Here is a 23,984-nt window from a genome sequence, read left to right on the forward strand (position 1 = left end):
TACAGTAGCCTATAGAACAGCTGTTAGACAATTTCCGATGCCCATCTGCAGTTGCTCAGTAACACCACATTACAAGGACCAATAGGATCAGAGGTACAAGACATGCACACAAGGACAGTGATCAATTGATTCATTAAGAGACAGCTGAGGGCAATGGAGGCTAAATGACCAAGCATTGATGACAATATACTGCTGGTGACTTTCTATTGAGCATCACAGTAAAATCTCCACCGAGCTGCAGATTTCAAACTGGAATCAAGAAGTACATCAAAGAGTCCACAAGTCTGGTTATTGCACAACGGGCTGTTTGATGGGTTGAACACTGGCAAGTGTATCTGCAATGGAGCAGTTCCTCAGTTTAAGACAGTCACGCCCTTAACCAACACTCCTATTCTAAGGGTGGGCTGATGCCAACCTCTGCCCATGGGCAAACCCAGCTGCTGTGTTCAGCAGGGCTGTAAACCCATTTACCAGGGTCCTCTCTGTTTACACTTCAGATTATCAGGCATTGCACTGCAGTGTGTGTGCCTTGAATGATGCCTTCTGGGAGTAAACTTCCCTTTAAGAACAACACATTGCTGTAGGTTGACCCTACATGGGGCCACATATTGTAATTGATTAGAGGTGGCTAGAGAGGTGCTTGACTAGGATGGGTAAGAGAGACATGGTACTCCCTACCATCTAAAGACGGTAGGGCCTTGATCGTGCAGACCACCCTTCACCGCCTTGCTCATCCTGTCTGACTCTGCCAGTAGGACTTGGAGCAGATGGGGCAGAGTGGCTGGCAGAGCTACAGAGTGCCATTGTCCTGGGCAGCTAGTGAGTCATGTGTGTGTGCTGTTTCTGGCTCAGAAGGAGGCATGGGGTCAGCAGGGAAAAATCCACTCACATGGGCGCAGGACACACAAAGAGGAAGTCTGTCTGTATCTCACGGGGTGTGTGAGATATATATGGTATATACATTTTAAAAATACACGTTCAAAAGTTTGGGGTCACTTAGAAATGTCCTTGTTTTTTTAAAGAGGGGTACATTTTTTTGTCCATTAAAATATCAAATTGATCAGAAATACAGAATAGACATGGTTAATGTTGTAAATTACTATTTTAGCTGGAAACAGATGTTTTTATTGAATATATACACAGGCATACAGAGGTCCATTGTCAGCAACCATCCCTCCTGTGTTCCAATGGCACATTGTGTTAGCTAATCAAAGTTGATAATAAAAATTAAAAAAGGCTAATTGATCATTAGAAATCCCTTTTGCAATTATGTTAGCACAGCTGAAAACTGTTGTTCTGATTAAAGAAGCAATGAAACTGGCCTTCTTTAGACTAGTTGAATATCTGGAGCATCAGCATGTGGGTTCGATTACAGGGTCAAAATGGCCAGAAACAAAGACAAATTTGTGTTCTGAGAAATGAAAGGTTATTCCTGGCGAGAAATTGTCAAGAAACTGAAGATCTCGTACAACGCTGTGTACTACTCCCTTCACAGAACAGCGCAAACTGGCTCTAACCAGAATAGAAAGGAGTGAGGGCCCGGTGCAGAACTGAGCAAGAGGACAAGTACATTATAATGTCTAGTTTGAGAAACAGAAGCCTCACAAGTCCTTAACTTGCAGCGTCATTAAATAGTACCCGCAAAACACCCGTCTCAATGTCAACAGGCAACTCTGGGATGGCCTTCTAGGCAGAGTTCCTCTGTCCAGTGTCGGTGTTCCTTTGCCCATCTTAATCTTTTTTTTTTATTGGCCAGTCTGAGAAATGGCTTTTTCTTTGCAACTCTGCCTTGAAGGCCAGCATCCCAGAGTCTCGCCTCTTCACATTGAGACTGGTGTTTTGCAGGTACTCTTTAATGAAGCTGCCAGTTGAGGACTTGAGGGAAAAGGGTTTTCTAATGATCAATAAGCCTTTTAAAAATGATAAACTTGGATTAGCTAATACAACGTACAATTGGAACACAGGAGTGATGGTTGCTGATAATGGGCCTCTGTATGCCTATGTAGATATTCCATGAAACAAAAACAAAAAAGCTGTTTCCAGCTACAATAGTCATTTACAACATGAACAATGTCTACGCTGTATTTCTGATGAATTTTATATTTTTATGGACAAAAAAAAAACATTTAAAAAACCAGGACATTTCTAAGTGACCCCAAACTTTTGTAGGTAGGTAGAAGTTGGTGGGAGAGAGAGAGAGACAGGAAAAAAAAAAAAAAAAAAAGACTGAGCCATAATCAAAACACCAGCCAAGAATGGTCTCACTTCACAGGAAAAGGTCCAATGTGGAGCCAATTCTCTGCCACCCTAACAAGGTCTCAGCTAACATCCAAACAAAGTTTATTAACATGGAAAATGTAACAGACAGTACATTTTGGCAACATAATTCTGACCCATTCTGGTATTCCCCCAGAATGAAACCACTGGTCCTTTGTAGGGAGAGAGAGCTGGGACATCTTAAGACATTAAAAAACAAAAACAGCAGACAAGTGGAAACTGGGAAAGAGGATGTGGCGACTGTGGAACTGGCACATATACAAGCAATCCGCAGATCTAAGCTGACCAGAAGGCACAGATGTGGTCTCGATGCCACGTTGTGGTGACCCCATCTGATGTTTGGATGAGTGTTTCCATGGCCAAGCTGTTAATGTAAGGACTTCCTACAGAATAAAAATAATCTAGGCAGCTAGCCTAGCAATTAAGAGCGTTGGGCCAGTGGCAAAAAGGTCACTGGTTCGAATCCCCAAGCAAACTTGGTGACAAAGCTGTCAATATTCCCTTGAGAAAGGCTCTGGATAAGAGTCTACTAAATGGCAAAAATGTAAATCTACGCCAAGATATGAAAACATATTGACACTCTTAGATACCGTACATGAGGATACATCTATGCTCCTGAGCTGTGCAATGTAGTGAACCCTACCTCTCCACCAGCAGCTGCAGTTGAGTCTTGGAGTTTTTGATCTTGTTCTGGGCCTCCACATTGAGCATGTCCACTGTGTTCTCTCCATTGATCTCCAGGATGACATCACCAGGCTGCAGGGCAGCCAGCTCGGCTTTGCTGCCCCCGTTGACCTGTGGGCCAGAAGTAAGAGCTGCAGTCAGACTCACACTACTGCCTGTGGACTTGGTGCAGACATGGTGCTATCAGCAACGTAAATAACCAGCATGCCTGAACGAAAGGCTGCATATCTTACGAGTGTTGGACTATTTGTCAAGGGCTGACAGATGTGAACGGTCATTATTGTAATAACATGAGGCCCAGCCAGGTTATGTGGCTGTTGTGAAGAGATGGGCTGTTTCTCAGTTTGCCTTTCAGGTGTCAATGAGGTCTTGCAGGACTCTAGCAAGTGATTCTAATGTTTATTGCAACCAAAATGTAAGACACCGGCCCATCACGCACCTGGAACACCTCAAAATTGAGGATTTATGACACCCGGAGGGAGCTGTGGGGTCGACTACTCTGGCCTAACCTTTGATGCCAGCCAGCCCCCCTCCATGTCAAGGCCAATGGGGTCTACTGCCTGCATTAGGAGGAATTCCAGCCTAATGGAAGGGTACATCCATTTGAATTCAATACCTTTGACAGCATCTCTTGATTTAAACAAAAATTTCCCATACATGTCTGCTCATGAAGTGGCCAGAAAGTGACTTGTTGGACCTGAATGCCAAAACATAAAATCAGTCAACTCTTCAAGCAGTGTGTGTTTGCGTGTAAACTAGACATCACATTCTTGCTTTCTGTACTCCTTGCCTCTCCTTAAAATAAAAAGTGCATTGGAGCCTGAGGGGAGAAACCTTCACTCCTCTCCCCCAAATGTGCTTTGAGAGAGTTGAGGAAAGGAGGAAACAAGGGGAGAATCTCAATTTCATTTCCTTCATTCCTCACTTCTCAAAACCCATTGGATAAGAAGGCGAGAGGGGGAGGGACTTCTGACCTTCTTATCCAAATGGGTTTTGAGAAGGATGAGGAGAGAGGATGCAATGAATCAAGGAAATGCAATTGAGGACAGAGGAAGCAAGTATTTGACAGCTATGTTTTGGGGACAGTGCCAGACAATGAATTACTGAGCTAACAGAATATCCACTGCCTGTCCAGAAACAACCCCTAGTCTACTGCCCAGAGGAATTGATAGGTGGTGACATGGTGAGAGGTCCAGGCTTGGTGCAATTTTGGCAGTATTGCTTAAACCGGTCCAATTCTCTCATATTTCTACAAGTGTCTAGGGGTTGTCTGGACAGGACCCCACAACCTCCAGGTCTGTGGTGGACCTACAGCACTACACTTGAGGCATTGGTTGGATGTGTAATTCCTTTGATAAACACACAGATTTGCACAGGTGTATGCTGGACACACCCATGGCACCCGATCAGACAGGTCTGGCTAGCTGAGGACCTACTGTAAACAGTGCAAGGCTACATTTACATGGCTACTATTCACACGTTTGCTTCATTCCAGCTAGTTAGATCTGCAACTCACTAACAAACTATAAGCTAGGGCATATCTCTAGTCTAGCAATATATACACTGTTTGGGCTGTATAGCATCATTTAATAAGATTACCCATGGTTAGCTAGATAGCTGGGATATATCAGTCAGCTAACCATTTACAGTAACAGTTCATTAATAAGTCAATACACACTCAATTGTATGCAGAAATTGAGAAATCCGCCCTCATCTTGGCACTGGTTGGGCAGCCATTAATCAATATCATATATTATACACACACACACACACACACACACACACAGAGAGAGTACCAGTCAAAGTACCGGTCAAAAGTTTGGACACACCTACTCATTCAAGAGTGTTTACTTTTACTACATTGTAGAATAATAGTGAAGACATAAAAACTAGGTGGAAAAAAAAACACACATATGGAATCATGTAGTAACCAAACATTTAAAAAAAAAAATGTTAATCAAATCAAAATATATTTGAGATTCTTCAAAGTAGCCACCCTTTGCCTTGATGGCAGCTTTGTACACTCTTAGCATTCTCTCAACCAGCTTCATGAAGTAGTCACCTGGAATGCGTTCAACAGTCTTGAAGGAGTTCCCACATATGCTAAGCACTTGTTGGCTTCTTTTCCTTCTATAAAGAGTCTTGGTTGTTCCAAACTTCTTCCATTTAGGAATTATGGAGGCCACTGTGTTCTCGGGGACCTTCAATGCTGCAGAGAAGTAGCCTTCTCCAGATCTGTGCCTTGACACAGATTCTTCTTTGTAGTAAATCTAAATTGTATTCACCAGCCAAAACATGACACCCACCCTGTATTCAAGAGTGTGTTGTGTTTCAACCGATGGCGGGCACAACAAACACATCAGATGATGGAAAATAGGGCCCAAGCTACAACATATGAAACATTTTTTTTACGTGTTTAGAGAATTTAACAAATATTATAGAAATTATTAAATAGTTTAACAACTCTGTTTGTAAGCTTATAAAAGGTATATATCAATCTGAACTGTTTATGTCACAGGGTATGGGTAGGCAAAAATAGGTCAACTTTATCGCTTGAATGTTTTGGCATTCAGGTCCAAAAAGTCACTTTCTGAGCACTTCCACAACAGGCAAATATATGAATGGGAATGTTTGTTAAAATCAAAAGGGGTGCTATCAAAAATGGATTGAATTCAAGTGGATTTACCAGGAACAAAAACACACCAGCAAACACTCAACCATACAAAACCCAAATGAGGAGATTAACTCGGGAGTATTGAGCACTTGTGAACAACGGCGAGCAGCCCAACTTTTGCCATCGACAAGGCTGGCGCACAATTAAAGACAGAAATAGGGGAGAAAAGAAAAACCAATCAGTGAAGAGAAGAGGCTGCCTTCATAAATCTCCAGCAGAAACATGGAAGACTGCAGAGAGAATGACAGGCAACAGGGTGTTTGTCCATTTTGCAAAGCAAGAGGGTAGAGATGCCATGTCTGTGGGTCCACTCGAGTGGCAATTACGTGTTGCTGTGGCAACCCACAATGGTGCCTGCCTTTTCGGATCAGGGCACGCTTCAATTAACATAAACTAAGGATGCAGCTTTCTCAGGGGCTATGCCCGACAGAAAAAGGGGCAGGCTCTCTAGTCAGGCCAACAGGACGGGAAAAGGAGGGGCCATCCATGTTGTTTCAGTGCCAAGACGCAACCACTTCAGACAGACCAAAGCCATAGCTGCATAACCAGAGAGGGAGGGGGGGAAATCCTGCTTCTCCAATAGGTTTGACAACCACTTTCACTGATGAGGTCTCCCTCCTCAGCATGGGTCCCCGTTTCTTTTAAGTGACTGTTTGATAGTTGAGACAATTCCCTGTGTTTCCTGCATGCTGGTGTTGTTGACTACATGTTTGACTAGAGCTAGAAAATTGGAAGGAATGCCCATCGTCACAAGAAAGTAGCTATTAAATGGGCTGACAATAAATGATGCCTTTGAAGTCAACAACAGTACCCCAAAAACACAACGATCCACTTGCATTAAAAGGTTTGCGGAATGATAGAGAATTCCGTGGTAGTGAAGAATCAGGATGTGCAGTGGGCAGAGTGGCTGTGGCAGGCAGGGAGCAGTCCGCCCTGGGTTTCAGAGTGTCTGTGGCAGGCAGGGAGCGGTCCGCCCTGGGTTTCAGAGTGTCTGTGGCAGGCAGGGAGCGGTCCGCCCTGGGTTTCAGAGTGTCTGTGGCAGGCAGGGAGCGGTCCGCCCTGGGTTTCAGAGTGTCTGTGGCAGGCAGGGAGCGGTCCGCCCTGGGTTTCAGAGTGTCTGTGGCAGGCAGGGAGCGGTCCGCCCTGGGTTTCAGAGTGTCTGTGGCAGGCAGGGAGCGGTCCGCCCTGGGCTTCAGAGTGGCTGTGGCAGGCAGGGAGCGGTCCACCCTGGGTTTCAGAGTGTCTGTGGCAGGCAGGGAGCAGTCCGCCCTGGGTTTCAGAGTGGCTGTGGCATGGAGCCTGCCCTGGATTTCCTGATTTGTTTTCAGGAGAACGATATGCTAATGTCCTCCCTTTTACAGCTCCTTCTTCCTGTTGCTTCACAATGGTCTGACACTCAGCAGCAGCACCCCCACCCCCGGTTTCCTCCTGATGTAGCCTTCATTCCAATCTGACTAAATACAGTAGTCAAGGAAACAGGTAGAAAGCAGCCAATGAAGATAAACAATGAGAGGAGCAGAGAAGTACAGCAGAGACTGAGGAAGTGGAGTTGGCATGCCATGTTTTTCTTTACAGAGGATAGGGTGTGACAGACTAGCAGTAAGGTCGTTAGCAATTACCTTGGAAATGGTTATCACCTTCTTGAAGTCCCTTCCTCCGTATATTCTAAACCCCCATGGAGACGGACCAATCAGGTTCACTGTCAGCGCCATCACGTGACCTGAGGTTGCCACCTACTGCCTGTTCCAACCCGAGAGAGAGAAAGGAGACGTGAGAACTGCTGTCACCTGACTTCCACTTAACATAACATTGTGTAACCACATCTAAAAGGAATGGAAGGAATCTGAAACCCAAAAGGCACATGACTGACATTGTTCAAGTTCCTGCAAACCAACAGTTTCAATAAATCTGTAAAATATCCTTATAAAAAAAATAATAATAACATAGCATAATGTGGTATCTTACCACAGGATACAAATCAAGTCAAACATTTCTGTTCAGCAGATCCACAGATCTCATTTACATTTCACCATGGACTTATTTCCATCTTATTTTAAAAAAGGGATCATAGCACAGGATGCTGCCCTTTCCCTTAGGAAGTGTGGTTTACGGTATGTCAATGCATCTAATGGGTACAGTATACAATTGGCCCCCATAACTCAATGCCCTTCTCATGCACAACATTACTGTAGTGTTTATCATTTGCACATGTGTTTATGTTGAGAGTGACAGCTCCCTCTCCTTTGTGATTCATGCTGTGTTGAGAAACAGCAGGGGTTAAAATTTTAGAACCCAGTTCCTACATTTTCATATAAAAATTTATTTTATCAAAACAAAACTAGGCTACATTTTATCTCTGGGACCCTCAGGATGACAAATCAGAGCAATATCACGTATATTGAATATAAGTGAATGTATCAAACCAGCTGCCATGATAAGTTTGTTGTTATGCACTCAAACAATAGAATGGTATTTTTTTCACCGTAATAGCTACTGTAAATTGGACAGTGCAGTTAGCTTAAATTCTTGTTGATCTTTCTGCCCATAAGACATGTCTATATCCTGATAAAGTTTGTCACTTACAACGTCATGCTAAATACATTAGTGCACGTTAGCTCAACTTTCCCGGTGGAAGGACATAGATCCCATAGAGGGAAAGAAATTCCACAAATTAACTTTTAACTTCTTAATGCGTTTGAGCAAATCATTTGTGTTGTGACAAGGTAGGCGTGGTATACAGAAGATAGCCCTATTTGGTAAAAGACCAAGTCCATATTAATGGCAAGAACAGCTCAAATAAGCAAAGAGAAACGGCAGTCCATCATTATTTTAAGACATGAAGATCAGTCAATACGGAAAATGTAAAGAACTTTGAAGATTTCTTCAAGTGCAGTTGCAAAAACCATCAGGCGCTATGATGAAATGGGCTCTGAGGACCACCAGAGGAAAGGAAGACCTAGTCTGCTGCAGAGGATAAGTTCATTAGTGTTAACTGCACCTCAGAAATTCCACCCCAAATAAATGCGTCAGAGTTCAAGTAACAGACACATCTCAACTGTTCATAGGAGACTGCATGAATCCAGCCTTCATGGTTGAATTGCTGCAAAGAAACCACTAAAAGGACACCAATAATAAGAAGGGACTTGCTTGGGTCAAGAAACACGAACAATGGACATTTGACCGTTGGAGATCTGTCCTTTGGTCTGATGAGTTCAAATGTGAGATTTTTGGTTTCAGCCACCTTGTCTTTGTGAGTCGCAGATTAGGTGCACATATCTCCGCATATGTGGTTCCCACCGTCAAGTATGGAGGTGGTGTGATGATGTGGGGTTATTTGCTGGTAACAGTCAGTGATTTATGTAGAATTCGAGGCACACTTAACCAGAACGGCGAGCCCCGTCTGGGAAAATATGCTTTGAACGGTCATCCAACTCGGAATTCCAAGTTGGGAACTCGGGCCTCATTCTACAGCGTCGACCTGGAGAACACTGATGTCTTGATTCAACAAAGTTTTTTTTCCCCCCCAAGTTCCAAGTCATCTTGAAAGCACCATGAATCCAGAGAGCGCCAGACTTTGATGACAAAATGTGCCGGCAAGAAGGACCGCCGTGCCACCTACCTGTTAAATTGAGCACAGTACAACAAGGTGAGTCCAAAAATGTCTTGTATGCTGCTGCATAAATGATGTAATATGCCAGGGAGATATGTATACTGTAAATAAGAAAGTAATACTAAGTGTATGTTGTGTCGTAAGCTGTTAGTAGCCCATGTGTCTCCCCCTAATAAATTTGTCCCCCCTCATAACTTGGCCTACTGTTTTGACTTGGTGGTGCACATGTAGCCTATAGCCTGTTTTAGAGAAATGTAATCATTGGATATTCTAAGAGCTTTCATTGTCTCCTTATATTCCCCCTTTATTTATCCTGCGGTTCGAACTTTGTGTACAGGGAGAACACTGTAAGAATGGCCCATGTTCTGAATTCTGTCACTGTACATTTAAAAATAACAAATAGTTATAGACTGCATCCATCGTAAAAGGCAGTAAATGTTTCGCTCCCAGACAAGACTCCGCTGACAGCCAGGTGTAGCAGTTTTAAGGAGTCACTCCATGGTGCTGAAAAGAAAGCTGTAGGCCCTTACAGTTTGTGGGCACCATTTGTCACCATTATAGTGCAATTAATTTATTGTCGTGCAGTGCCTTTGCTGGCATGCATCAACATTTTTTTTCACCAGTGGAGGGCTCAATGAATACAACTTCACTTAGCTGAAAGCAACCTAAATTGCATAACATCGAGTTAAATATAGAAAAGAAAGCATGCTCAGTCTCGCAAATACTTGTCTTGTGTAATTAGGAAGTTATTGTGTTCAAGTCCCTGTTGAAATCCGTTCCGTATACAGCCACAGAGAGTTGGAGTGGACTTGTGACTAAACATGTTTGACCCAGAAACAAAATGCAGACAAATCCTACATCAAAAGGCTGACGTTTCCCAATTCTGGATTCAGAAGTCGTTATGCAACTATATAGCATGACTGTGTATGTAGGAATTTGAAATGAAACATACTTGGACATATCAACATCTGAACCTAGGCACACCATGTGGCAACCTTCCTAATCTTATGTCTAGCAGGACTGAAGGAACAACTGATCGGTGGAGAATGCACATGGATGTCGTCCCTGGTCTTAAATCTTCCTGGAAATATGATCTGTCTAGTTCCATATACCATAGTGTTACAATTGAGGTGGTCGTCTATCTTTAGGAGCCAAGGCTGGTTCCACAGTCACCCAGGCAGAAGCATAGCAGACAGTGAACCCAGTCAGTCTGGGACATCTCTCCCTCCTTAAACTGGCCCATTTCAGCCATCTACAGCTGTCTGTACATTCCACAAGGTTTTGGGACAAGCAGCACTAACCAACCCAGTCATTAGCACAGTCAGGCAGTTAGTGGGGTTACCAGGCTCGCCATCATTTACAGGCCTTAATTGCTGTGGCCATGAGGAACAGCCGAGGCCCCTGCTGTTGTTCCTGCTGTAGTCCCTGGGGACCGACACTAATGTTCCCAGCCTCTGGGCTGTTGAATTAGTCCAATGGACCAGGATCAGCAGCTCTCCCACTGGAGCCATTATCAACAGGGCACAGTGCTAATTCAGTGTTAATGGACCGACTTCTCTGTAAAACTGCTTGCTATTGGCAGCGTAAGGGTGATAACTGCTTGCTATTGGTCATAGCTGTTTGCTATTGGTATAGTCTGTCAGTTAGATCAGTTGAGGTGAACGTGAGCTATTGACCTGAAATACTGTTGTTGGTAAACAGATCATTACAGTAATATAGTTACACTTCAGGTGTTAACCCCATCAGTCCAGAGACCCAAGAATATACCGTATATTTTTAAAATAAAACCAGCTTTTCATTTATCTGCATGTCCAGCCCTTATATTTAGTCACACAATGAAGTGTTTTACCATTTAAATGTTTAGGACAACCAGGGCTACAAGTAGAAAACAAAAGGCTATAAAAACAGGTGCTTTCAAGAGGTTTATTGACAAATGTCAAAACAAATAAGGGCTGCCAAAGCAAAAACTTGATAAAAAGGAATGTATAGGAATGCTGTAGTACAGATATTGTTTGCTGAATGGGAAATGAATATCCAACTAGTCAGTGACAACTGTGTGGAGTTGTGTGACAGCAACTATAAGCTTATAACAGTTTTAGACACTATGTCCTGTGGTTTATGTAGAAGGAAACCCTTCTCTTCAAAACACTCGTGTAGCTTGAGCATCATAGAGCAAAACATGTTACATGTGCGTGTTTGTGTGGGTCTCAGCTTTCCATAAGTAGCTTTTACTAGTTTGTAGAGCAAAATCAATCGGACTCTACAATAGGTCATGCATCAAAAAAAAAAAAAATTGGGGGGGGGGGGGGCTTGCCACATCACGATTCATTCCGAGAGTTACGGTATGTACCGTAATGTGATTTTTGGCGAGGTTGGACATTTACAAGCGAATGTAAACTAGAGACATTGTGCAAATTGACAAAATAGACATGACTGAAGGAAGTGGCTCTGGAGCAGCATGTATAAAAGTGTCTGTTGCGTTTGGCGTTGCTAGGGCAACAGGCATCCCTGCTCTGCTCAGGACTGAAGGAAGAACAGTACTGGCTCTGGAGCAGCATGTGTAAACGCGGTGTCTGTTGCGTCTGGCGTTGCTAGGGCAACAGGCATCCCTGCTCTGCTCAGAAAAGAAAGGGGAGAAGCAGACAGGGACAAAACCAGAGGAGAAAAAACCCCACAAGGAAATGAAAAGATTGGCTGAGTTATCTGTACTGCTGCCACTGCAAAGGGCTTTGACTTCTCAAACACTGCAAAAAGTATACAATATTCTTCACCTAATTAAAATAAGTTACTTACTCAAATAAGTAGCATGTTAAATTTAGGGGTCGCGTTAATGAAAAACAAATGATTCTGTATTAAGGAAAAAAATATAAAAACGCATAAGCAATACCTTGCTGCGCTTCATAAATGCAGCTCTAAAATGCTTCTTATTGTAATTTTTGTTCCGCATTAGACTAATGTTGTGCTTGTGTTGCACTTCACTCAGATGAGAATTCAAGAACGGGCATTCTATCAGCAGACGGTAGTGATCAGTGTAGCTACTTTTCTTAGTGTAGCCAGCCTACTTTTCTCCAGTAAAATGCAAGATGAACTTTTAGAAAAACATTAGGAAATGTCGCTGGCTACATTCTTTCCATGATAAAGCTTCCCGAGACAGTTTCTGCAGAAATTCTTCCGTTGTGCAAACCCACAGTTCCATCAGCTGTCCAGGTGGCTGGTCTCAGACAATCCCGCAGGTGTAGAAGCTGGATGTGGAAACACGTGGTCTGTGATTGGAGGCCGGTTGAACGTTCTGCCAAATTCTCTGAAATGACGTTTGAGACGGCTTATAGTAAAGAAATTAACATTCAATTCTCTGGCAACGGCTCTGGCAGACATTCCTGCAGTCAGCATGCCAATTACACACTCCCTCAACTTGAGACATAGCATTTTATTGTCCCCAGCACAAGGTGAACCTGTGTAATGATCATGCTGTTTAATACATTTCTTGATATGCTAAACCTGTCAGGAGGATGGGTTATCTTGGCAAAGGTGAAATTATAACAGGGATGTAAAAAAAAATACATTTAAAAAGTGTGCACAACATTTGAGAGAAAAGCTTTTTGTGCATATGGAACATTTTTGGAATCTTATTTATGCTCATGAAATGTGGGACCAACACTTTGTTGCGTTTATATTTTTGTTCAGCGTACAGTTTACCGTAGTCCCCCAGAACAGGTGAACCAGTCACGTGTTTGTTTGTTTTTTTAAATAGCACAATGGGAGAAAGCAGGAGCATTGACAGGGGTTTTATATTGAAAGTCTTTTTTTGTTGTTGCTTCAATTGAGTGACTATAGTCACCATCAAAGAAAATAAATTGGGCAGAAAATAACTTAAATTTTCATCAGATGACAGGTAAAGGAGCTTACAATGAAAAACCAAGGTGATTTTTGAAATAATTATGCATGGCCATCATATTACTAAATGTAGTTTGCTGATGTCAACGTTGTGAACAGAGTGCCTCGTGATGGCAGTGGGGTTATAGTATGGACAGGCATAAGCTACGGACAATGAACACAATTGCATTTTGAATGCACAGATATAAATATTGTGCCATCACCTCATGTTTTAGCATGACGCAAGGATTTGTACACAATTCCTGGATGCTGAAAATGTCCCAGTTCTTCCATGGCCTGCATACTCACCAGACATGTCACCCATTGAGCATGTTTAGGATGCTCTGAATTGACGTGTGCAACAGCGTGTTCCAGTTCCCACCAATATCTAGCAACTTCGCACAGCCATTAAAGAGGAAAGGGACAACATTCCACAGGCCACAATCAACAGCCTGATCAACTATGTGAAGGAGATTTGTCACGCTGCATGAGGCAAGTGGTGGTCACACCAGATACTGACTAGTTCTGAGCCACGCCCCTACCTTTTTTTAAAGGTATATATGACCAACAGATGCATATCTGTATTTCCAATAATGTTAAAGCCATAGATAAGGGCCTAATGAATTTATTTAAATTGATCAATTCCCTTATGAACTGTAACTCAGTCAAATTTGAAATTGTTGCATGCTTATATTTTGTTCAGTAAAAATAAATATGACAGATTAAACCATACTGTGGCTATTTCCAAATACCCTAGTATGCCCCCCAAGCTTACTCTACAGACGTTTTGGTAAATAGACCTGAACCGTGCCCCTTCGGGATCTGCCCAAGTCTCACAAACGCCACTCTAGCTCAGCCCACGTTAATCACAGACTTATATCGAAGGAATAGACAAATCCAAATGGTACAACCCAGAAGTCTAGCTCTAAAACAAGGTCTAACAGGTTAGTAGTCCAAATCACACCAGCTTTAAGAGAGTTTAACTATGTGGCTTATTTTATTCTGGTGCTATCTCCCTGCACTGGCGGTGCAATAAAAAGCACACACACTACAGGGAGGAATTAAAGTAACAAAGTAATACATCTGGCTCACATGTCTTCACTCATCAGGTAAACAGAAGTTCATGATTAATTGGTGGCAGAGTGTTGGTCCAGTAACAGAAAGGTCCTTCGAATCCCTGAGCAGACTAGGTGAAAAATCTGTCTGTGTGTCCTGTATGTCACTCTGGATAAGAGAATCTGCTAAATGACTAAAATGTAAATGTACTTACAGTAGGAAATAGAAACAGGTAGGTCCAGCGAGTCAAATTACCTCTCACTTCCGCTGTGCTACACCTGCCTACTAAATACCTGGGACATTTTATCAGCACTTTATATGCAGTATCCTCCAGAGTTTCAGTTGTGAAATCTGGAGTCAAAGGTGAATGAAGCAATAATGAGTTTGATAAAGGCTGTGGAAATCAACTGCACAGACAGACTTGAAGGCTGCATTCAGTTTCCAAGTGGGGAATGATCCATCTGAGGAGAGTTAAAAACGGTCATAGTCAAATGAAAAGGCCCTTGTCATGTTTTTGAGTGAGCAGCCCCTTAGGGTAAAGGTAGGAGACACACACACACAGGACAGAGTAGAACAGCTCAAGTATCTTGGTGTTGGCCTTCAGACTGTTCCTCACTGCTCAAACACACACACACACACACACACTGCATGTTGCCAGCAGTGTTCAACAGACAGGCAGATTAAAATCAATTAGCTTTAGCACAGGTAAGCCTGGGTTACTGACTGTACACTCAGTGACTAGCCTCTTCTATACACAACATGGAAACGCTTCCTAGTACACAACATAACACACAGGGGCAGGAGAGGGTCACTGCTGTCGACTTGGTAGAGAGAGAGATACAGGAGTGTCCACTGGTGGCACTGAGTCTGGGGCTTGGTTTTGGGATGAGAGTAACCTGGAGGCCAATTCACCACCACAAGTGCCATACCTTTGACACAATGCAACTTGTCTAAAGTACTCCTTCCCTGTGAATTCTTTGTTTACCGTCATTCAAAACTACGTAATTGTGAAAGTGGGTGTGGGTCCTGCTAAAAACAGGTCTGTGATATCATCTACAGTTTAGCAGAACTAAGTATAGCAAGATAATGCTAACACACCTTTGGGTGAGTCTTTGGTTTCATGTGCACGTCACTAAACAACAATTATGCCAGGGTTTCTCTATTCTGATTGATGTTCTTTAAAGAGGAGTCTTGTTGGCTAGCACAGGGAAGATGCCAGGCCTGGATATGAACATGTCTGTTTATGCACCAAGCTCAGCTCACACTCCTCACCTTTCCCCCTGGTTACTACAAAACTAGGTTTTACACAGGCCTTTTTCCTGGAAGTCAGCGACAAAAATTCACTGGAGCAGAACTTTGTGCTAATGCAGAGGGAATGGCATGATTCAATCTGCAGATGTACTTCATCTCAACTTGCTTCTGGCTGAACTTTAATGCAGAGAAACACACATCCACTGCTGTGGTTGTAGCAGAATGGTCTGGGTATGATTCACACATTAAAATCTCTCGCTTGTGGCAATTTAGCTCTGAACTTTCCATAGCCTTCGTGAGTGTTCTTGTCTTGCTGATGCCCTGTAATGTTTTCAAGCACACTCCCTTTCGTGAGGAGGACCGTGGCTGATGGACACCCGTCCTGCCGCCTGCCCTGACACACACCCATTGAATAGAGAGAGGAATGCCATGGAAAGCCTCTCCCTGTGTCAAAAAGGAATTACATTCTCAACATTCTAACACTAATCACACGCAGTGACTTCATCAAGTAAAATTGCCATCACTAAGGTGATGAGGACATATCAAACAATAACAGAATAGATAAGAAAAGAATGGGGTGTTGCTGAAGGGAGATGAGTGACTAAGATCTTCCTATGTTGTGTGAGACTTATTACCATCTAATAGTGAGCTGCAGGTTACTCCCTCTTAAAAGGAAAACTTGACAGCGTTTATATTTAGCCTAACATATCTCCAATAAATCTCTGGAATTTCAATATCATTATGAATTTAACCTTCCACGCAAGGGACATCATTATTTTATCAAGGTTCTTTATATACCATCCTAAAAATGACCATGCCACATATCTGGCAGCTATTGTTACTACTGTACTTGGTACAGAAGCCATGGTTGTGTCAGTTGTGTGGCTTTGGAGTGCACTGGCTCCACTTCACACTCCCTCTCAACAGCATCATGTTACTGGTGTTATCACTATACAGATTGACTCCCTACAGCAATCAGACCCCCCTCACGGATCATATTAACTACTGCTGTACACACCTTTTCTATGTTTATACTGTCCATACACAGTGCTCTCAGTAATAATTAAAACGGCATTTAAAAAAATAATAATTTGAGTCTGTACTCCAGAGCTTTGAAGTTATACAGCGACGGAGTTAAAGTACAGACTGTCAGCCTTCATTTGAGGATATTTTCATCCATATCAGGTGAAACGTTTAGAAACTAAAGGGATCAAATGTATTGGGACACACATTTACTTATACAGTGGGGCAACAAAGTATTTAGTCAGCCACCAATTGTTTAAGTTCTCCCACTTAAAAAGATGAGGCCTATGATGAAAATTACAGGTACACTTCAACTATGACAGACAAAATGAGAAGAAAAAAAAAATCCAGAAAATCACATTGTATGATTTTTTATGAATTTATTTGCAAATGATGGTGGAAAATAAGTAGGGGGGCTTGCTTCCATTCAGCCACAGGAGCATTAATGAGGTCGGGCGACCAGGCCTGGCTCACAGTCGGCATTCCAATTCAGCCCAAAGGTGTTCGATGGGGTTGAGGTCAGGGCTATGTGCAGGCCAGTCAAGTTCTTCCACACCGATCTTGATAACCAATTTCTGTATGGACCTCACTTCATGCATGGTGGCATTGTCATGCTGAACCAGGAAAGGGCCTTCCCCAAACTGTTGCCACAAAGTTAGAAGCACAGAAACACCATTGTATGCTGTAGCATTAAGATTTCCCTTCACTGGAACTAAGAGGCATAGCCCGAACCATGAAAAACAGCCCCAGACCATTATTCCACCAAACCTTACAGTTGTCACTATTTATTCAAACAGGTAACGTTCTCCTGACTGCCAGATGGTGAAGAGTGATTCATCTCTCCAGAGAACGCGTTTCCACTGCTCCAGAGTCCAATGGTGGCAAGCTTTACACAGCTCCAGCTGACGCTTGGCATTGCGCATGGTGATCTTAGGCTTGCATGCGGCTGTTCAGCCATGGAAACCCATTTCATGAAGCTCTTGATGAACAGTTATTGTGCGGATGTTGCTTCCAGAGGCAGTTTGGAAATCTGTAGTTAAAACAGATTATTTTTTTCACGCGCTACGTGCTTCAGCGGTTCTGTTCTGTGTGCTTGTGTGGCCTACCACTTTGCGGCTGAGCCATTGTTGCCCCAAGACATTTCACAATAACAGCACTTACAGTTTGACCAGGGGAGCTCTAGTATGGCAGAAAATTGACAAACTGACTTGTTGGAAAGTTTGCACCCTATGACAGTGCCACGTTGCGTCACTGAGCACTTCAGTGCAGGCCATTCTAATGCCAATGTTTTACTATGGAGATTGCATGGCTGTGTGTTCGATTTTAATACACCAGTCAGCAATGGATGTTGCTGAAATAATCGAATCCATGGCCATGGATCCAGCTTAGAAATGTCCTTGTTTTTGAAAGAAAAAAAGTGCTTTTGTCCATTAAAATAACATCAAATTGATCAGAAATACAGTGTAGACATTGTTAATGTTGTAAATGACTACTGTAGCTGGAAACGGCTGATTTATTCTGGAAAATCTACATAGGCGTACAGAGGCCCATTGTCAGCAACCATCACTCCTGTGTTCCAATGGCACGTTGTTAGCTAATCCAAGTTGATCATTTTAAAAGGCTAATTGATCATTCGAAAACAATTTTGCAATTGGTAGCATAGCTGAAAACTATTGTTCTGATTAAAAAAGCAATAAAACTGGCCTTCTTTAGAAAAGTTGAGTATATGGAGCATCAGCATTTGTAGGTTCGATTACAGGCTCAGAATGGTCAGAAACAAATACATTTCTTCTGAAACTCGTCAGTCTATTCTTGTTCTGAGAAATGAAGGCTATTCCATGTGAGAAATTGGCAAAAAACGGAAGATCTCGTACGACGCTGTGGACTACTCCCTTCACAAAACAGCATAAACCAGAATAGAAAGAGGAGTGGGAGGTTCCTGTGCACAATTGAGAAGGAGGACAAGTACATTATAGTGTCTAGTTTGAGAAAGACGCCTCACCTGGCAGCTTCATTAAATAGTACCCGCAAAACACCGGTCTCAAGGTCAACAGTGAAGAGGCGGCCAATGCAGAGATGCAAAGTAAAAGGCGTAAATCAGACTGGCCCAAAAAAAAGAAGAGATTAAGATGGGCAAAAGAAGACACTGGACAAAGGAACTCTGCCTAGAAAGCCAGCATCTCAGAGTCGCCTAATGGGCCTCTGTACGCGTTTCCAGCTACAAAAGTAATTTATAACATTAACAATGAATACATTGTATTACATGCATTTCTGATCAATTTGATGTTATTTTGAAAATGGACAAAAAGGTGCTTTTCTTTCAAAAACAAGGACATTTATAAGGGACCCCAAACTTTTGAACGGTAGTATGTATGTACAGTTGAAGTCGGAAGAATACATACACTTAGGTTGGAGCCATTAAAACTTATTTTTCAACCACTCCACAAATGTCTTGTTAACAAACTATAGTTTTGGTTGGTTGGGACATCAACTCTGTGCATGACACAAGTCATTTTCCCAACAATTGTTTACAGACATACTTATAATTCAATGTAATCACAATTCCAGTGGGTGAGAAGTTCACATATGTAACAGTATAACTTTAAACTGTCCCCTCGCCCATACCCGGGCGCGAACCAGGGACCCTCTGCACACGTCAACAAGTCACCCACGAAGCATCGTTACCCATCGCTCCACAAAAGACGCGTCCCTTGCGGAGCAAGGGGAACTACTACTCCAAGGTCTCAGAGCAAGTGACGTCACTGATTGAAACGCTACTTAGTGCGCACCGCTAACTAAGCTAGCCGTTTCACATCCGTTACACGTAAACTAAGTTGACTGCCTTTAAAGAGCTTGGAAAATTCCAGAAAATGATGTCATGGCTTTAGAAGCTTCTGATAGGCTAATTGACATCATATGAGTCAATTGGAGGTATATCTGTGGATGCATTTCAAGGCCTACCTTCAAGCTCAGTGCCTCTTTGCTTGACATCATGGGAACCTCAAAATAAATCAGCAAAGACCTCAGAAAAAAAGTTGTAGACCACCACAAGTCTGGTTCATCCTTGGGAGCAATTTCCAAATGGCTGAAAGTACCACGTTCATCTGTACAAACACTAGTATACAAACACTAGTATGCAAGTGGTCCTTCTGTAGCTCAGTTGGTAGAGCATGGCGCTTGTAACGCCAGGGTAGTGGGTTCGATCCCCGGGACCACCCATACGTAGAATGTATGCACACATGACTAAGTCGCTTTGGATAAAAGCGTCTGCTAAATGGCATATATTATTATTATTAAGTATAAACACCATGGGAATCGTGTGAAAAGTGAAAATCAATCACAGAACAAAAGCAAAGGACCTTGTGAAGATGCTGGAGGAGACGCGTACAAAAGTATCTATATCCACAGTAAAACGAGTCCTACATCAACAAAACCTGAAAAACCGCTCAGCAAGGAAGAAGCCACTGCTCCAAAACCGCCATAAAATAAACCAGACAACAGTTTGCAACTGCACACGGGGACAAAGATCGTGCTTTTTGGAGAAATGTCCTCTGGGATAAAACAAAAATAGAACTGTTTGGCCATAATGACCATTGTTACGTTGGTGATAATGGTGATACTTGCAAGCCAAAGAACACCATCCCAACCATGAAGCACGGGGTGGCAGCATCATGTTGTGGAGGTGCTTTGCTGTAGAAGGGACTGGTGCACTTCACAAAATAGATGGCATCATGAGGGTGGAAAATGATGTGGATATATTGAAGCAACATCTCAAGACATCAGTCAGGGAGTTAAAGCTTGGTTGCAAATGGGTAATGACCCCAAGCATACTTCCAAAGTTGTGGCAAAATGGCTTAAGGACAACAATGTCAAGGTATTGAAGTGGCCATCACAAAGCCCTGACCTCAGTCCTATAGAAATTTGTGGGCAGAACAGAAAAAGTGTGTACGAGCAAGGAGGCCTACTAACCTGACTCAGTTACACCAGCTCTGTCAGGAGGAATGGGCCTAACAGAAACGTTTGACCCACGTTATTTGGCAATGCTACCAAATAATAATTGAGTGCATGTAAACTTCTGACCCACTGGGGATGTGATGAAAGAAATAAAAGCAATCACTCTACTATTATTCTGACATTTTACATTCTTAAAATAAAGTGGTGATCCTAACTGCCCTAAGACAGGGAATCTTTACTATTATTAAATTGTGAAAAACTGAGTTTAATGCATTTGGCTAAGGTGTATGTCAACTTCAACTGTATGTATGCATGTATAAAGATAAAACGCTATCCCAGACTCTGACAATGCTCATTCTGACATTCCTCATTTTCACATTTCTTATTGGTCTGTGTGTATTGTTAATGCGTTTCTAGATATTACTGCACTGTTGGAGCTAGAAACATCAGCATTTCGCTGCACCTGCAATAACGTCTGCAAATCTGTGTACGAGACCAATAAACTTTGATTTTAAGACTTCTGAACCACTGAGGAAGTCACTGGAAAGTTTACCACTGCTTAGTCAAGTTGATCACATGCTCATTTTTTTATTTTTTATATCCTGTTGCAACGACAAGTCTCCACAGCTCATTCAAAGTCTAAAGCCATCTCAGGCAGTGGTTTCACACACACACGCACAAGAAAATGCTAAGAAAGGATAAACAGACCAAAAGACATGGCAATTGAGGTTTCAATTCAAAAGAAATGTCTAAGTATTTAAAGGATGTAAACATGTGCCAGTCAGTCACCCAGTGACACTCTGAGAAAACCACAATGCTCGAAACAAGAGAACAAGCAACAGTGAAGCTTTCATCATACAAACTCCACCAGACTGCATCTGTGTGCAACTTCCTCCAGAATTGCAACTTCATGCATGTTGCTTCTTGTGATTCAGGGAGAAAAGCTCTACACAATAGAGCCTATAGCAAACATAATTTGTGTTGTTCATATAAAGAAAAACAAGAGAAATGGCCAAATATATCTGTTTCCACAGCAGCTAAATGAGATGGCTACTGTCCTACATTCTCCAAAAATGTAGGCTACTACTTGTCCAAAATTACTGTGGCCTGTTTTGTCCCTGGACTGTTTGTGCCATGGCCCTGTACACTAAGAACAGCAGAACCATCAGGAAATGGACACAATTGAAAACAAGAGGAGGGGAGTTGGGGGCAGCAAGAAAGGTTGCAGTGAACAAACACAATGGAGAGTTACAGGTACAGTGCAAACAGCAGGGAGGGGGAATGGGGCAGGGGGTTTGAGTGGGGCTTGGGTTGAGAGCAACAGTCCTGGGAAACAGTTCCAGCTTTTTCCCACCCATTCAAAATGCCCAATAATTAAATCTACCAGTGTTAGCGTGGTATTTTTTAAATTTACAATCGTGGCAATGGTCGCAGACGGGAAGGGGGATGAGAGTTTAGCTTTTTTTTTTTTTTTTTTTTTTTTTTATCAGTCCAGCAGAGAGAAGAATTGGCCGTTTTTCAGCAAATTTCCTGCAACTCTACATATTTTGTCATGGCTATTTCTGTGTTCTTATGCTCAAACATAACAAAACCAATGGGGACTCCAATGGGGGCCCCAGGGCATGTACCCTGCATGCCCTGTCAAAAATACTCCTAAATTCATCATTAGGGAATTTTCATATCTCGACTGTCTAGATGGTGATTTCTAGTTCTTAAAAAGATTATATGCCAACTATATTGTTCTACACACTTTCAGTCTGGGTTAAGGCATTTAAGTTTGCACTGAAGCATTTTTTGGTCCCGAAAATGTGTGTGTGGGAAGTATTTAGCAGTGGAAGTATACATGGTAGGGTATAAATCTTAACTCAAAATATTAGATTGCATTTGTGTTTTGCTGTTTACACATTAGGAAAGCGATCAGATTGGTATCAGATATACCAAAGAATTGGCAACATCTCAATTAGGCCACCTGTGTAAACACAGCCAATGAAATCCAAAATGATGTTGGTGGCAACTATTCCTTCTTTTCAGTGACAGTTAAGAAAACTCGGTCAAACCAACAGGTGGAGGTCTGAGACAGGCACAGTCAAGCCTGTTGTGAGTTTGGGTATAAATCCAAGATACACAAAACATTGGGGCACTGTAGCTACATTAACACAGACAGGCCAATTCTGATCTTTTTTCACCAATTGGTCTTTTGAACAATCAGATCATTGATTGGACAAAATATCAGAAATGGGCTGCCTGTGTTAACGGAGCCTTAAATTAGCAATCAAGTGAATAATTACACAAACCAAGGTTTACAGAAAATTTGACAGCGTATACAAGATCTAATGTTCATAGGTATAGGCCAGCATAAATTGCATACATTCGGATACATGATTTCTTGTCGTTTCTCTATATAAAGTGAATTGAGGCCTAATTGAATCAAATGATTCCTAGCCTATAGACTAGTGTGAATTGACCGGTAATGGGAGACATACAGAAAGTAGCCTATTACACTTACCTAAATCAATGCAGTTGGTCAATAAATCAGTGATAGTCGAATTGTGTCCGTACACCGGCAGATCCAACACCGCTGCTCTCCCGATGAATAGCCTATCACAAGTCAAAAACGCGTAGACAGACAGCACTAAACTAACAGACAGTGCTAAAAGAGCGCAGGACCAGAAACACTCCACCCCTTGCGCGCAAATCGCCTCCAAAAATGCAGAAAAATTAGGTTTTCAATGTCCGTTCTTTCTGCTCACAGGTATCGCAGCCTTCTCTGAGAGCAATTCGCGCTACTATGTTGTCAGTGTGATGAAAAGCCTCTGGGTCTGAAAAGAAGACTTCTGAAATGTACTTCTATTGTTGGGTATTGGATACAGAAGTGATATGAAACCACCTGTGATCACCCATATAATGGCTCATAGTGCCACGTGCTGTTGTGAAAATAAAGGCATGAGTGCGCTGGGCGTGTCGGGCATACTGGAAGGGTGGGTGATAATTGAGATGTTACATAGGGTAATGGCTAGAAGATATCCAGCTTTTGTCAAACGAATGCCAAAAGGGGCATTTTTTTGCGTTCTAGCTAACCCTAACTATTTTTCTAACCTTAAGCAAATTATCCTAACCTGCTGCGTAAATTCGTCTAATCTGCTACGAAAATTAAAATCTGACTTTAATTTGACAAAAACTGGATCATTCTAGCCATGACCAGGCCATTGGGCCTTGCACATTTGTCTTAGTGCGCCATCTGCAGATAATACTTAGCATTACAAATTTCAACTGATCCATAGGGATCCCAAAATACAATATGCCTATGCCTACAAATGCCATCCAGCCAAGAGAGGTAGGTGATACTGTAGGTATGCATAGAATGCAAGATTTGCAATTGGTACGGGATTTATTGAATAGCCTAAAGGTGCAGAAAGTAGTGACAACTGCATTCATGTACTTACAAGAAAATACACTTCGGCTTAATGTCACTTCACACTTAACTTGTAGCTAAATAAATTGTCTTAAGTCAGCCCAAACTTGACATAAAGTACCATGCCATCTGTTCCACTCCATCCAAGCTGAAAATCTGAAACCGAGCCT

The 23,984-nt window shown here is 42.4% G+C and overlaps 1 protein-coding gene across 4 annotated transcripts in view; it reads right to left on the reverse strand.

Annotated features, from left to right (window-relative positions):
* LOC118358337 (PDZ and LIM domain protein 2-like) overlaps nucleotides 1-23,355 on the reverse strand; it is a 58,195-nt gene extending 34,840 nt beyond the window's left edge. The window contains exons 1-3 of one of the 4 annotated variants that reach the window (XM_035736052.2): nucleotides 22,909-23,355; nucleotides 7,255-7,375; nucleotides 2,921-3,072 (exon numbers count right to left, since the gene is read on the reverse strand). In XM_035736052.2, coding sequence (XP_035591945.1) covers nucleotides 2,921-3,072; nucleotides 7,255-7,347 — 245 coding nt within the window. In that variant the 5' untranslated portion in view covers nucleotides 7,348-7,375; nucleotides 22,909-23,355. Of the gene's footprint in view, nucleotides 1-2,920; nucleotides 3,073-7,254; nucleotides 7,376-14,388; nucleotides 14,410-22,908 lie in introns of those variants that run through there. The other 3 variants (XM_035736050.2, XM_035736051.2, XM_035736053.2) reach the window with 3 other exon arrangements.
* Between the last annotated feature and the right edge of the window lie 629 nt (nucleotides 23,356-23,984).

The sequence above is a fragment of the Oncorhynchus keta genome, chromosome 25 (assembly GCF_023373465.1).
Source record: "Oncorhynchus keta strain PuntledgeMale-10-30-2019 chromosome 25, Oket_V2, whole genome shotgun sequence".
NCBI lineage: Eukaryota > Metazoa > Chordata > Actinopteri > Salmoniformes > Salmonidae > Oncorhynchus > Oncorhynchus keta.